Below are 14,087 nucleotides of genomic sequence, written 5' to 3' on the forward strand. Positions count from 1 at the left end.
ATGTATTTATGGGCATCAGATTCCAATACGGTTTAAAATCATTATATTTTACTCTGCTGCCTCTTAATTTGGGTTTCCTAATCTGATAGTGCTATCTCTTTTTATATTACCTTTCTGTAGTTCTCAAAATAGCAAAACACTGTAGCTACAGTAGTATAGCAGGGATAGTAGTAGTAATTTTTTTAAGTGGATAATATCAGGCACTGTGCTCATTTCTATATATGTATTATCTCATTTGATTTTTATAGCAACATTGCTGAACCATGTCCCCTGCTTTAAGGTTAATCCTGTTTCTCAAATTCCAACCCCATTTCTTGCTTTCCCAACTCGTCTCCCTGCTCCACTTTCTCATGCCTTTGTTCCAACCTATGCCTCATAAGCCTTAAATAGTTTTCCTCCTCTGATAGGAACGTTTCAGGTTCTTGGCATAACATACTTTAGTAGCTTGCTCGCCTATTGTTAAAACCACATCTGCGTTCTTTCCTTTCCCTCTGCCTTTCACCGTAAATGCTCAGCCATACAGGCATTTTTTTAAATAGTTTTTTCATTAAATTCTCTCTTGGGGCCTCCCTGGTGGCACAAGGGGTTAAGACACAACCTATGAAGCTGTTCGCAGCCTCCGTAGCAAGAGTTGGATTCCCGGCCCCCCCCCCCCCCCCCCCGCTGGCCTGGCCAGGGAGCAACCCACATGGCCCAGCTGACCTCTCCTAACTCACCCGCTGCTCTCCTCAGCAGTGTACTCGGGTCAGTCTGCCTGTTCCCTTCCCCACTCTGTCTCTGGTGAATACTCTCACCCTCATCCCACACACACACACACACACCCCTTTGGCCTGTACCCCAGCTCTTATATGCATAAATAAACCTTTAAAAAAATGAATTAAAAAAAAATTCTTCCCTCTTAAATCTGCCCTTTTTCGTGGGCTTCCATGTCTTTATCCCTACCCATTACCTCTGCCTGAAACATGCAAGGGCTTCCCCCTGGTGGCTGCCTGCAGTCTCTGCAGCACTGGTTCGTTCCCTGGCCACCCGTGAGGGTCCCACAAAAAAAAAAAAAGAAACAACATGCAAGATTCACAGTGAAAATGCTCCCTTTTCCATGCCCCCTCACTCCTCGATTTCCTCCCAAAGATATTTTATGCATATACTAATGTCTCTGCATGTATCTGAGTAGAGAGAAGTAAAGAAAATTGGAAAATCATCATAAAAATTGCTAGTTTTAAGTAGTGGATGTATTTGTTGAATGCTATGCTATTCAGCTGAAACTTCATTTCACTCGCTTCCTGATAATGACATTTGACTCTGTGGTGAGTTTTGGCAATTTGAATGCAAGTGGAAGTTACATATGAATAGGTTATGTAACCTTTAGGTTATGCCTATATGGAAAAAGGGATACACCTTTTCCTTCCTCTTTCTTTCTTCCCATGAGCTGGAATGTGGGCATGGTGGGGAATTGTTTTTAGCTACCTGGAAGGGAAGGGAATACTCTAAAGGATGATGCAGCAACAAGATAGAACAGTTTTGCTCTCTACACTGCAAAACCAGCCCTGAATTATTCCTTCCAACTCTCATTCATTCCATCTCTCTGTCCTTTTGTTTTGTACTCTCTGGGTGGAGAGTGTAAAGACTTAATTTATAGGGCCTCCCCTGGTGGCCCAGCGGTTGAGCGCTGGGCTGCGAAGCTGCCCGCAGCCTCTGCAGTGCCGGTTTGATCCCTGGCCGCCGGGCGAGGGTCCCACATGGAGCAGAGACCTCTCCTGCCGCATCTGCTGCTCCCCTCGGTCTGCCTGTTCTGCTCCCCACTCTGGCTCTGGTGAATTCTCTCACCCTCCCGCTCTTCTGACTGTACCCAGTGCTTGTATAAATAAATAAATAGATCTTTAAAAAAAAAAAAGACTTAATTTATAAACTTCATTTATAAGTAAGTTATATTCTATCATTTTGTCTCTATATATTTCCTTCCCTCTAATTACTTGTCCTGAGAAGAACCAGAGGAGAAAGTATTAAGGAAGAGATCTCAGAGATCAGTGATTTCAGTTACAAAACAGAGTAAATTTCCATTATGATACACTGTGAAGAACATTGTTCTTTAGAAAGTTAAATCCTAGCGTTTTTTCACCTCTACATCTACCCTACCCCCAACATGTATTTGCTAGATGTCAGTTTTTAAATATTCAGTTTCTGTCAATATTTAAATACAATTACTAGTAGATAGCTGTTCATTAAGAAATTACCTTCTGAAAATGTTTCTGAAATTTTCTGAAAATGTTTTCCTTCAAAATATAACAACTAAATTTAATGTATTTTGTATCCAAGATCTTATAATTAATTAGTTTACATACTTAAAATCAGAAGAAACTAAGTGGAACCAATTTGCTTCATAAAGACAACCAAGTCATGTAATTTTGTGAAATTTAGAAGTAGTTTTGCCAAAGGAAAAATGTAAAAATTACTATCTTATAACTTGGATCATAATGTTAGAGACTCAAGATTGATTTAAATTTAAACACAGTGTAATATTTATTCCTGTTCCTCCTTATTTGTCAGGGAATCTTAACCAGAGAGAAGTTTCCTGGTACTGTGTTGGGAGTACAGGGCACAAGAAATTTCCATAAAAAGGCATAGGATTTGCTTGGAAGAACTTAGTGGTTTTCTTACTTGGCAGTAATGAGTTAGAACTAACCCCCTTCAAAAAGAAAATATTAATTATTCCTTATTAGGTATTTGTGTGTGTGTGTGTGTGTGTGTGTGCGCGTGCGTTTTCTGAGCTGTGTTATTATATTTGCATGTGTGCATGTGCGTATATATTTATAGCCTGTGGTATTCCTTAGGCGTAAAAAAATTTTCTGTATGTACAGTATATGTAAAAAAAAATGGCTTTGAATCTTGAATATCATTCATACATTTAAATGAGGGACAGGGGTCAAATATTTTGTAGTTGCAGAATACCCAAAATAATTTGACCATGTCTGAGTGCTTTCTCCAAATTCTGTTGCTCTAGGAGGTAATTTGAGGGGTATGAATGAGCCTTGCTATATTAGGAGTCCTTCTTGAAGATACACATTTTTGGATTAGAAATGATGAATTTGCTTCTTGTTAGACTGATAGCAGTCCCCAGACTGAGACACTCTGCATGCCTGAAAAGGCAATTACAGATACAGGGATCTGTCTGGATGAAACGCATGCACTTTTGATTAACAGTAGTTTTCTTTAATAGAAATAAGAGAACTGTGTGATACAAATAGATACTGAAATTTCCTTCTGCAGTATTTATATACTGTTAATTCCATCCAGGGATTTTTGAATTTCAGACAGTTTTTGAATACTAGTAGTTCCTTTGGATCTTTTTTGTGCCTACCGTATAGCTCCTCATGTTTTCCTTTAAATCCTTGATATTTATAATAGCAGTTTTAGAGTCCTCATTGGCTAATTCCATTATCTAAAATCGGGGACTATTTCAGGCCTGATATATTTGACTCTGACTTCAGGCCACATCTTTTTTTCTTCTTCACATGCCTTTTAATGTTTTACAGGATACCGTGGACATTTATATTGTATATTTTCCCCCCAAGAATTGTGGACTCTGTCCTGATAAGCAGTTGAAGGGATTAGCTCAGTCCCTTTGAGGCTTGTTTTTAATCATCATTAAGCTGTAGCATCTAACATATCTTTAACTTAGGTCTTACTTAACTGTATAATGTATGAATCTTCAGGGGTTTCATGTGAATTACTTTTACTTGATAAAGAAGACTTTTCTGGTTACAACTCCAGTATTTCCTAGCACTCTAGGAATTGTTCAGCTTACAGATCCTGATTGATTCTTTGCCTTATTACCTCATGAACTTTCTGTCTTCTTTTTTTTTTTTAAACTTTTTTATTCCTCAGAAAGTTTCATCCTGCACGCCTGCTTTAGCATTTGGCCATAGACTCAGGTGGACCCCTGTGTAGATTTCTGGAATTTTCTGTGCATAACTGCCCCTTCTCTGGTATACTTCATATCTCTTCTTGAGTTCTTCCTCACTGCACCATTGACTGAAGAGTGCATCTGGGCAGAAAGCTAGGGCAGTTGTAGGTCTCTGCTTTATTGTCCAGTATCTCAAAACCATTGTTTCTTTTATTTTTGCCTGGGATTTACAATGGAAAGTACCAATCCTACTCACTCCAGCATAGCCATTGGAAATTCTTTCCTTTGTGTTTACCTTTTAAACCATGGAGATAAAAATCAAAGTTTATATTCCTTTCATTCTTCTGGTGATTTGGACCTTATGGGAGTATATAACTATTACCAACTTGTAGAGTTTAAAAATTTAATCCATAATATTCCATTCATGTCCTAGTTATTTTTAAGGTAACATCTTACATGGTTCCACTAAATACAGTGATGAACAAAGTATATAAAAATGAACAATGATGTAAAATACATATAAATAAAATTTTAAAATAACAAAATAAGATGGAATTTCAGTTGTACATCATATTAAAGCTCATGAGTGAGCTTTTCAAAAATGGTATATAAGTTGTTTAAATTATAACATTGTAAAGAACTAGGTTCATGACTATAGTTATAAAGACAACTAATTTTAATCATTTTATCTTCTGCTGAAACACTGTTAGAAACAACATCAACAGGCAAATGATCAATTCCTGAAGGTAGTTCTATAAACTTTTTGTTAAAATCTACATGTTTTGCTGTATTTTCTGTCTTCCTAGGCAGTCTTAAGGGGAAAAGCAAATAAAATCTTATTATTTCAATTAACAGTTGTACATTCTTAGACTATTCATGGGTGTTTATTGATCTTTTTGTTTTTCAGATTGTCAGTATTTAAACAGACCACATCATGCGTGAGTACAAGCTAGTGGTCCTTGGTTCAGGAGGCGTGGGGAAGTCTGCTCTGGTAAGTTAGCCACCTCACTACAACTGATTGATGTAATACAAGAGGGTGTTTGCTTCCTTTAAAACTTCTAATCACTGAAGAGAAAAGGTGGAGGTACCTTTTATATGCCTATTGTCTGACCCTCAGGGACAGGAAATCTAAGGACAGATGTATATCATTTTCTATTAGTGGCCCATTCATTCTTTCATTTACCAAATATTTATTAGCTACTTAACTATAAGTCAAGCATTAGTGTTTATTATTCAAAGAGGAAAAAGATTCTTCTGATTTTTAGGAACTTAAATTTCCTCAGCAGTGTATTTCAGTCAGTCCACCTGTTCTCCCCACTCTGTCTCTGGTGAATCCTCTCCTCCTCCACACACACACCTCTGGCCTATACATCAGTTCTTGTATGCATAAATAAATCAATCTTTAAAAAAAGATAATTAAAATACCCACCACCCCAAAAGTTACGTGTGCTCTTTTATTTAACCTCTCAGTTCCCAGGTAATCACTTACCAGCTTTGTCACTATAGATTAGTTTGAATCTTTGAGTGTAACCTAAAAATGGAGTCATTCCATATTATTAGGGAGTGGAGGGAAAGGGTACAAAAAGTGTAGACTATCATTTGTGTTTTATAAAAAAGGAGAGGGTAAGAGGAGATATGAAATGCATAAATTATCTCTGCAAGGTTAAATAAGCTATGGGTAACATATGGGTTACTTCCTTGGGAATAGAATTAGAGTGAGTTACCACATTAGAATGAGTTACCACTGCATAGTATTTTTGTCTTTTACATTTGTGCTGTGTTCATTACCTTTTCAAAAACAAATATAGAAATCCATAGGTAAAGATTTGAGAGAGAAGAGAATTCAGAATTGTGCTGAGTGTCTTCTCAGCCTCTAAAAGTAGATAGTATTGAAGACCATATTTTGTACTTGAATGTAAAGAACAGATCTTTAATTGACTGCAAAAAGTCAAGAAAGAGATGATCTGGGAACATGGAGGTAGCCAGACTTGATGAAAACTGTTTCAGTAGGTGGCAGGGACATAACTACCCTGAGATGAGTCACAGAGTTCCAAGGTAATGGAACTATCAATTGTAGATAGTTGAAGAAGTCTCATTATGAAAAGAAATAGAGGACGGGTGTGAGGGGGTGGGGAGAAGCTGTAGGGATCATGGAGTTCAGGGAGATATTTTGTTTTAGGGCAAGAGATGGTTCTCCATTTCTATGCTGAGGCATTAGTCAAGTAGAGAAGAAAATGTTGACATAGGAGAGGAATTTAGTAATTGCTAGAGGAAAAAAAAAAAAAGGAAGGAAGGAGAGGAACCAGTAGGAAAATTAAGGAAAGAAAAGTCTGTGTGAATCATGAGATGTTCATGAGAGCTGAGAGAATGAGATTCAAAGAAGTAATGAAAGACCACATTATGTAATAAAGTGAGAAGTGCTGGATTGTATTTCATTTTTGCAAATCAAAGTATTTAATATTTGGCTTTTAGAAAGCACTTAGATTGTCATATCTGCTTCTGTATCCATTCTCTTGCCATAGCTTATACTATATACTCTTTGGAAAACCCCAGGGTAAATTTGAGAAAAAGACAGAATTATTAGAACAGTGTTTTGTAAACCTCTGATCTGAACCATATTTTGAGACCTCTCACTCTAAAGCATATTAGGAAACCTTAGGTTGTTTTTCATATTTAAAGTATATGTAATACTGGGCCTCCCCAGTGGCGCAGCGGTTGAGCACTAGGTTGCCAAGCTGCCCACAGCCTCTGCAGCGCCAGTTCGATCCCTGGTCACTGGGTGAGGGTCCCATCCCACATGGCGCGCAGACCTCTCCTGCCTCCCGCTGCTCCCCTCAGCAGTGTACTTCATCAGTCTGCCTGCTCTGCTCTCCGCTCACTCTGGCTCTGGTGAATTCTCTCACCCTCCCGACTTCTGACTGTACCCAGTGCTTATATAAATAAATAAATAAATAAATAAATAAATAAATAAATAAATAAATAAATAAATCTTTAAAAAAAATAGTAAAGTATATGTAATACTAAAAAAGTGTTATACTTTGATTAAATGATTAAAGTTTTGGTGTGATTATATTCTGAACTTCCTTTTAAGAATAGGAACTTAGTAGGAAAAAGAAGTTTCAAGTTAATCTGTTGAGCTTGAGCTAAAATAGTACATAAAATACTCCTTTGGGTAATTTTATGTAGATGAATTTAGTCCATTGGCTTCAGTCTACTCTCTTTGACCCTGTTTAAATGCTCTTCAGGAAATAATTTCAAACTCTCTTCTGCATTTCATTTGCTGAATAAGATTTCTGGTTTCATCACCTTGTAGTCTGTGCTTAGAAAATTCTGAGAGATAAAAGATACTCTGAGAAAAATATGTAGACGGTGTTTTCCAAAGAAAAAAGTTAAAATTAAGAGGCTTTGGTATCAGAAACTTTTGTCTGATCTCAGCTGGCAAAGGAGAGGAGTAGTTACTTCTGGGGTGACTATGAAATTTGAATGTGGCTTTTGAATTTTACTTAAATTTATAGTGACTATAATTTCAGTTATAGTCAGTTATAGTCAGAATATTTTAATTCCCTTTTCCTTTAATCCTGCAATTATAAAGACTATTTCAAAACTTTTTAAAGTATAGAACCCTTTGTCTCTCTCTTGGCATGGATTAAAAGTTGCTATAGATACATAAAGGGGTAATAAGAGTTTCTGATAAATTTTCAATTTTTATTGTCTATCATGTTTATGTCTTTATTTGACTTCCCTTGTATTTTAAAACTTAATACTGTAATTATTTAACAGTGTAATGCTGGCAGCAGCATTGCTCACATATTTTTAACATGACCCTCACCTCTTTATAACAAGTACAGTCTTAGTTATCGATGTATTCTTATCTTGAAAAATAACATTTACATTTGCATATTTATCCAGAATTTTCACTTAATTTCATTTAAACTTTACTGGTTTGTGACATTCAAAGGCATTGATTTTCTTTTATGTCCTTAACTTGTGTATGTTTTTCCACCCCCAGACAGTTCAATTTGTTCAGGGAATTTTTGTTGAAAAATATGACCCAACGATAGAAGATTCCTACAGAAAGGTAAATTATGAAATTTGTATACACCTGGTAAAAAGTAGTTTCTTGCTGATTTTGAGACTTAATCCATGGAATTACATTTTTAAAAATAGTTTTGAGACATGGTACAAGTGTTCTGTATCTGTTTTCAAAAGTTTCACAAAGATAAGACGTCTCTTGTACCACTTAGATTTAGAGAGTTCCATGTCGCTGATAAATATTCTGTTCCTTAATGTATACATTGTCCTGGTAGGTAATTTTTTTAACATAGAAAAATTAGCAGGTTTATTTAGTATAAGCAGTAAGTGTATTTTTGGCAACTTTTTGTGAAGTAAAATTAAGATCGCTTTCATTCTTGAAGTTACCCAGTGACTGAAAATTTTTATTTTTAAGGTTCATAAAGATATTTACCCTTAGTCTATAGAAAATAAGTAGTTGCGTTCTGTGAGATGCCAGAATGGTGGATACGGGAATTTTGCTTAATTTTGCTGTGAGCCTAATGCTGCTCTACAGAGTAAAAGTTTATTTTAAAAGAAAAGAAATTGAATAGTTGGTCTTGACAAAAAAATAATTACTTTAACTTTTTACACAACGAAGGAAAACAAAAGTAGAATAGAAAGATATCTTACTAAGTGGGAGAAAATATTTCTGTCATATTACATATCTAACTAGGAATTAATAGTCTACATATATAAAAAAATTATACAGTTCAGCAGTAGTAAAACAAATGAATAAATGGGCAACAGTTCTGAATGGACAATTCACCAAAGAGGATATCCAGAAGACCAGTGGATATATGGAAAAATGTTCATCTTTGCTTCCAGTAAGCGAGTGTCAGTTTCAGACCGTAACAAGGTATCACCACACATCCATTAGACTCGCACATATTAGACTACCACGTGCTGGAGAAGATGTGCAGAAAGAGGAATACTATTATACTGTTGATGGGAATGTAAACCGGTGTGACCATTATGGAAAGCAATCTGAAAGTACCTTAAAAAACTAAAAATGGAAGTATCATATGACCCAGGAATTCCACACCTGGGCATCTAGCCAAAGAAGGTGAAACCCATCAGTGTGTTCTACAGTATTTGTTGCAGCATTATTTACTGTCGTGAGACATGGAAGCAGCCAAAACCCCCAATTAAGAAAACTGGATCAGGAAGAGGTGGTAAATCCCCACCATGGAAAATGATTTAGCTATAAGGGAACATGAAATGCTGCCATCTACAACAAAATGGAAGGAAGTCAAGGGAATTCTGAAGTAAAAACATGTCAGAATTACAAATATTAGACATTTACTTAAAGTAAAATACTTAAAAAGCAGCAGACACTAAATAACAAGAAGTAAGGTCACTGAAGCTAAGGCAGGTGGGAGGGGAAAAAGGGTCAAGGGGGCTTATGGGATGGGGGGATGATTTGATTCTAAAATGTAGATACAAAATGGAAGCTTTATGACTGAGAAGTAAAGAATAGTGAAGAATTTGGAGGCAAATGCTCTTTTTTAAAACGAGTTACAATTGTGGAGAATTTTCATGACTTTATTTCCCACGTATGTTAAGGAGGGGAAAGATAGTCTCATAAGAAAGATTATTAGCCGAGGATATGTACCTACTCTGCCCCACTCCCCACCAAAATAGATGAAACCTACTTTCAGCAAATAGGAAAGGACTGATTTGTTCAATGTTTGAGAATTTACCTTTCATAATGCTTTAACTTTTGTTAAACGAAGTTCATCAAGCAGTACTGGCAGAGCAGTTTCAATGTCTACAATATGTGAGCAAAACTGTGTTCTAGATCCATTGAGAAACACCAGACCTAATTTATTATTCATTGTATATGCCCAGTTACAGATTTTCCTGTAAGCGGTGGGGACGAGTTTGTGACACTGCCAGTAGTACTTCTCAAAGTTTAAAATGATCCTTACATTAAAACTTTGTTTTAAGAACAGAGTATAGCTTTATTGAAATTTCTCCCAAATTTGTGACAGGTTAAAGCCTTAACTGCAAATGGATATCTATACCTAGAATGCTGAAGATGTAACACCTTTCCTAGACCTTTTTTATAAGTTTTTCACATGGTTAATAGTTGATACTTTCTTCACACCAACTTTATCCTTTCATAAAGCACTGGAAAAATAGAATTCAGTGTATAGAATTTCACCTGATACATACAACTTTGCCAAAGTATCTTTTTCTTAAAGTCTTAAAGACTGAGTTCAGTTATTTCATTTTAGCACTTATATGTTCCCTTTATCTCTTAAATTCAAATTTTCCTATGTATTAAAATTGGGGTATATTTTAGGAAAACTTCAACTTGTGAGTGGTAAGTTGGCAAAATTCCTTTCCCCCCAATATCTTTATTTTGAATACTTTTGTTCTTTGTTTTTGAAGATAACATAAATATGCATATTTATGTACATTTTTCTGTTATAAATGTACCTGTTTATTGCAGTTTTCCTTAAATTACATAGTATGACCATTTGCCTTCTAATAGTGACAGAAATCATTACTTAGATTTACAGTGATCACAAAATATCTAAAACTCAGCATTAATAGTCCTGGCTCCCCTTATATGAATAGAATATGCTTGAGACTACCTGTTTTTAACTAAAGTGCCAGATTAACTTTCCACCAGTACATCAAACTGAGAAAGACTTTATAGATGTCAATGGGTACTTTGAGTGAAAAGACCAGAGAAAAGCAGACTGACATTTTGATGTTATATTTTTTTCCCTCCCTTTATTACAGCAAGTTGAAGTAGATTGCCAACAGTGTATGCTCGAAATCTTGGATACCGCAGGAACAGTAAGGAGATTTTCTTTCTTTCTTTTTTATTTATTTATAGATAGATAGATAGATAGTAATTTGCTAATAGTTTTTGCCATTTGAATAATTCTTCTTAGTGTAAGTAATTATTCTGATTAAAAACAAATTCTCTAAATGTGGAACATATATTTTCTTGTATGTGTGAAGCCATCCATTGAAGTGCTTAATGCCCACATGTCACGATTAATTGTAGTTGAGTTAACCTGCAGAATCTTTGTGTAGGGTTTCTTTTCCCTGTATTGAAGTAAAGATACTTATTTTTGCTTTAAAAAAAAAGATATTTTAAATCCAAATTTTAGTCAAGACAGATATTTCTCTGGGTTTAAATAAGACTTTGTTAGCACCATAGGAATTCATCTTTATAAAAACTGTTTTTGGTTTTTATTAACATTTTAATGCCTTGAGGAGCTGGTAACAGCTACTTGTTTTCTGACCAAAAAATCTTTTGGATTAATTTGAGCCTCATTTTTCTCATCTTTAAATGAGTATAGATATAATGGCATTAGCTTATCATGCAGTGCTTATAGTGCTCAAATGAAATGTTGATTATTTATCTTAGCACAACAATGTCTGTTTTATAGTATGGGCTCCATGTATTTGCTTCTGTTTTCATTGTCTTTATTAATGTCATCATCTTCATAGTTTTTCTAACAATTATTGATAATTTTCAGTTTATACTGCTACAAGAGAAAAAAGCATGCATTAAGCTGTTTTTCTTTTGTTTTTCCCTCCATAAACAGACTTTTCCTAATAGGAAGTTCCAGCTTTAAAATGGATGGTATATTTAAACATTATGTTGGTATACTCAGCACAGATTTTTATGATAAGAAAGTTTTAGAGCATTTTAAAAAAGCATATAAGCTGGCTGAAGCAATTATAATACTAATTATACTATATTTTTTCATTCTTATCAGCTGAATCAAGAAATCTCCCCCTCTTGCCATTCCCACGCCCCGTTTTCTTAATTTTTGAATCAGCAATAATTCCCCTGTTGTCAAAGACCTTACCAGTTAAAGAGTACTTTTACTTCTACACTATCTCAACAAGTATGGGGGTATTCTCTCTTCTTTCTCTTGTCCAAATTAAGGAAGCTCTTCCCTACTGCAGAGATCTTTTCTTTGTGCTCTCAGATGTCTTTTCCCTTCCTATGCTCAGCACATTTAATTGTCCATCACCAGTGCCTTCCATGAAACTTGGAAAGTAGTTGGTGCTCATTAATTTTGTCCCAGCTCACAACTTATACCTTGAGGATTTTTGCTTACTCTAACATTGTTGCAGTCAGATTTCTTGGTGATTTCAGTATCCAAATAGAATCTGTACAAATATTATAATGATCCAGTATCTTGACCTATCAGTTCCTTGACCTCTGTCCTGTTTCAGCCATTCACACCCATGGTTTTGCCCTAGATTATGCAATTGCCAAAAACTATAATACCTCCCTGATTTCATTTTCAAGCATCCCACTCTCTTCTCACCACCTCTTGTTTCCCATTTCACTTCCTTTCATACCCCATCAGCTGCACTGGAACCCACAGTTTATTTGAACATCTTTGATTGTGTTTCTTATCTTCAACCCCCTCTTTACATAGCTTCAAGTCATGGGCTGTCCGTTACACTCTGTCCCTTGCACGTATCTCCTATTCTCTTGACTTCATCAACCTTTGACTCTGGTGATCACCATCTTTTGTAAAAGTTTTGTTCACCTGACTTCCCAGAAATACTTGCTTGGTTTTCTCCCCGTATCATTGGTTACTCCTCATTCTTCTCTCCTGACTCATCTATATCTCCTAACCACTATTAAATAATGTTAGAGGGTCTCATTTTTTAGCACTTGGATATCTCTTTTCTAACAAAACTATATTGGAGGTTATCTTTAGTAGCATCAAAATAATGTAATTAGGATCTGCATGTAAAAATTATATACAGTTTTTCTAAATCAAAAGAAATTATGGTGGCTAAGCATTCCCTTCTAATTCTACAGTTCACTGTCATTTCTAGTCTTGCACATTGGAAACAGAAACATTCCCTGTAGAGTTTCTAGAAAGCATGTATTATGTCTTACATTTTCTATCATGACAACATGTAATAAAAATTTCAATAACTCACTTGTGATTATTCTTATTTAAATTGTTCCAGTCCAGTGTTCAAGAGATCATACTGACAGTTGCATTTTTTTTTTTATTATAGGAGCAATTTACAGCAATGAGGGATTTGTATATGAAAAACGGCCAAGGGTTTGCACTAGTATATTCTATTACAGCTCAGTCCACGTTTAATGACTTACAGGACCTGAGGGAACAGATTTTACGGGTTAAGGACACAGAAGATGTAAGTATTTATCTCTCTGCACACAAGTAGTGTCCATTCTCTCTTTCAATAAAGGGTTTGGAGGATGTCTGCTGCATGCCTAAAAGAGCCCCTGTGATGCAAAAGCTTTAAAACTTTCTAAATTAACCTGCAAATTACATGCTGAGATGGTTAGAACATGCTCATTGTGCCTTGGGGTAATATAGTAGAGGAAGGAGTCAAAAAGTACTTAGGAAAGAAGCAATACTCAGGTTGAGCTTTAAAAGGTGGTAGTTGTATCAGAAATAGTTCAGAGAATATTTTTAGAATTATAATGGTGTATTCTTTTTAAAATTCGGTTGGTGTTATTTTTACATAAAAAGTTTTTTCCTAGAGTTTAATTTTATTTTCGCTTTGGAATTTTTGTTTTATTTGATGAATGTCACTGTTGTTAGGTCCTTTCCTTTTTTCAAAGATGAAATTATATTTTAAACATTAACCATAGCTTTAAGCTACAAAGAGTTCCTTTTTAGTTGTATGAATTCAGATACAAAATTTCATTTGTCCTGTTTTTGTGTGTTCCCTTTCATTATTAGTGGGGCCATACATACCTGCTCAAGACCTTGACTTTGGGTCATGTTGCAGACAGGAGGGATTTATACCCTATGATTCATGACCAACCATAATCTAATGAATATTTCTCTTCCTTCTTGTGACTGATTTATCTGAGAGAATTCTGTTTTCATACAATAACATGCATGTCACTGAACTCTGCATTAAACTTTGTAAAAACATGTAATAGGCTTTTAAAAGTGAAGTTTATATGTGTAGAGTATTTGATCAAGCTCATGATAATTGCATGTTTTGGGTATAAGATCCACCATGTTTCTCTGACTTTTGTATATTGCCCATGCTCACAAACAAATGATTTTATTTTATTCTCTGGGCACCTTTTAACTAAGGGTGTTAAGACACTTTGTTAGCAGACTGTGTTATTGGAAGTACTGTGTTTGATGGA

The 14,087-nt window shown here is 35.4% G+C and overlaps 1 protein-coding gene across 1 annotated transcript in view; it reads left to right on the forward strand.

Annotated features, from left to right (window-relative positions):
- The window catches only part of RAP1A (RAP1A, member of RAS oncogene family), a 49,350-nt gene that overhangs the window by 26,291 nt on the left and 8,972 nt on the right, over window positions 1–14,087 (forward strand). Inside the window, exons 3-6 of the mRNA XM_037499000.2 lie at window positions 4,809–4,892; window positions 7,911–7,979; window positions 10,706–10,762; window positions 12,971–13,111. Coding sequence (XP_037354897.1) covers window positions 4,836–4,892; window positions 7,911–7,979; window positions 10,706–10,762; window positions 12,971–13,111 — 324 coding nt within the window. The 5' untranslated portion in view covers window positions 4,809–4,835. The remainder of the gene's footprint in view (window positions 1–4,808; window positions 4,893–7,910; window positions 7,980–10,705; window positions 10,763–12,970; window positions 13,112–14,087) is intronic.

This window comes from Talpa occidentalis, unplaced genomic scaffold (assembly GCF_014898055.3).
Source record: "Talpa occidentalis isolate TD23 unplaced genomic scaffold, MPIMG_talOcc4v2.1 talOcc4.9, whole genome shotgun sequence".
NCBI classification, from domain to species: Eukaryota; Metazoa; Chordata; class Mammalia; order Eulipotyphla; family Talpidae; genus Talpa; species Talpa occidentalis.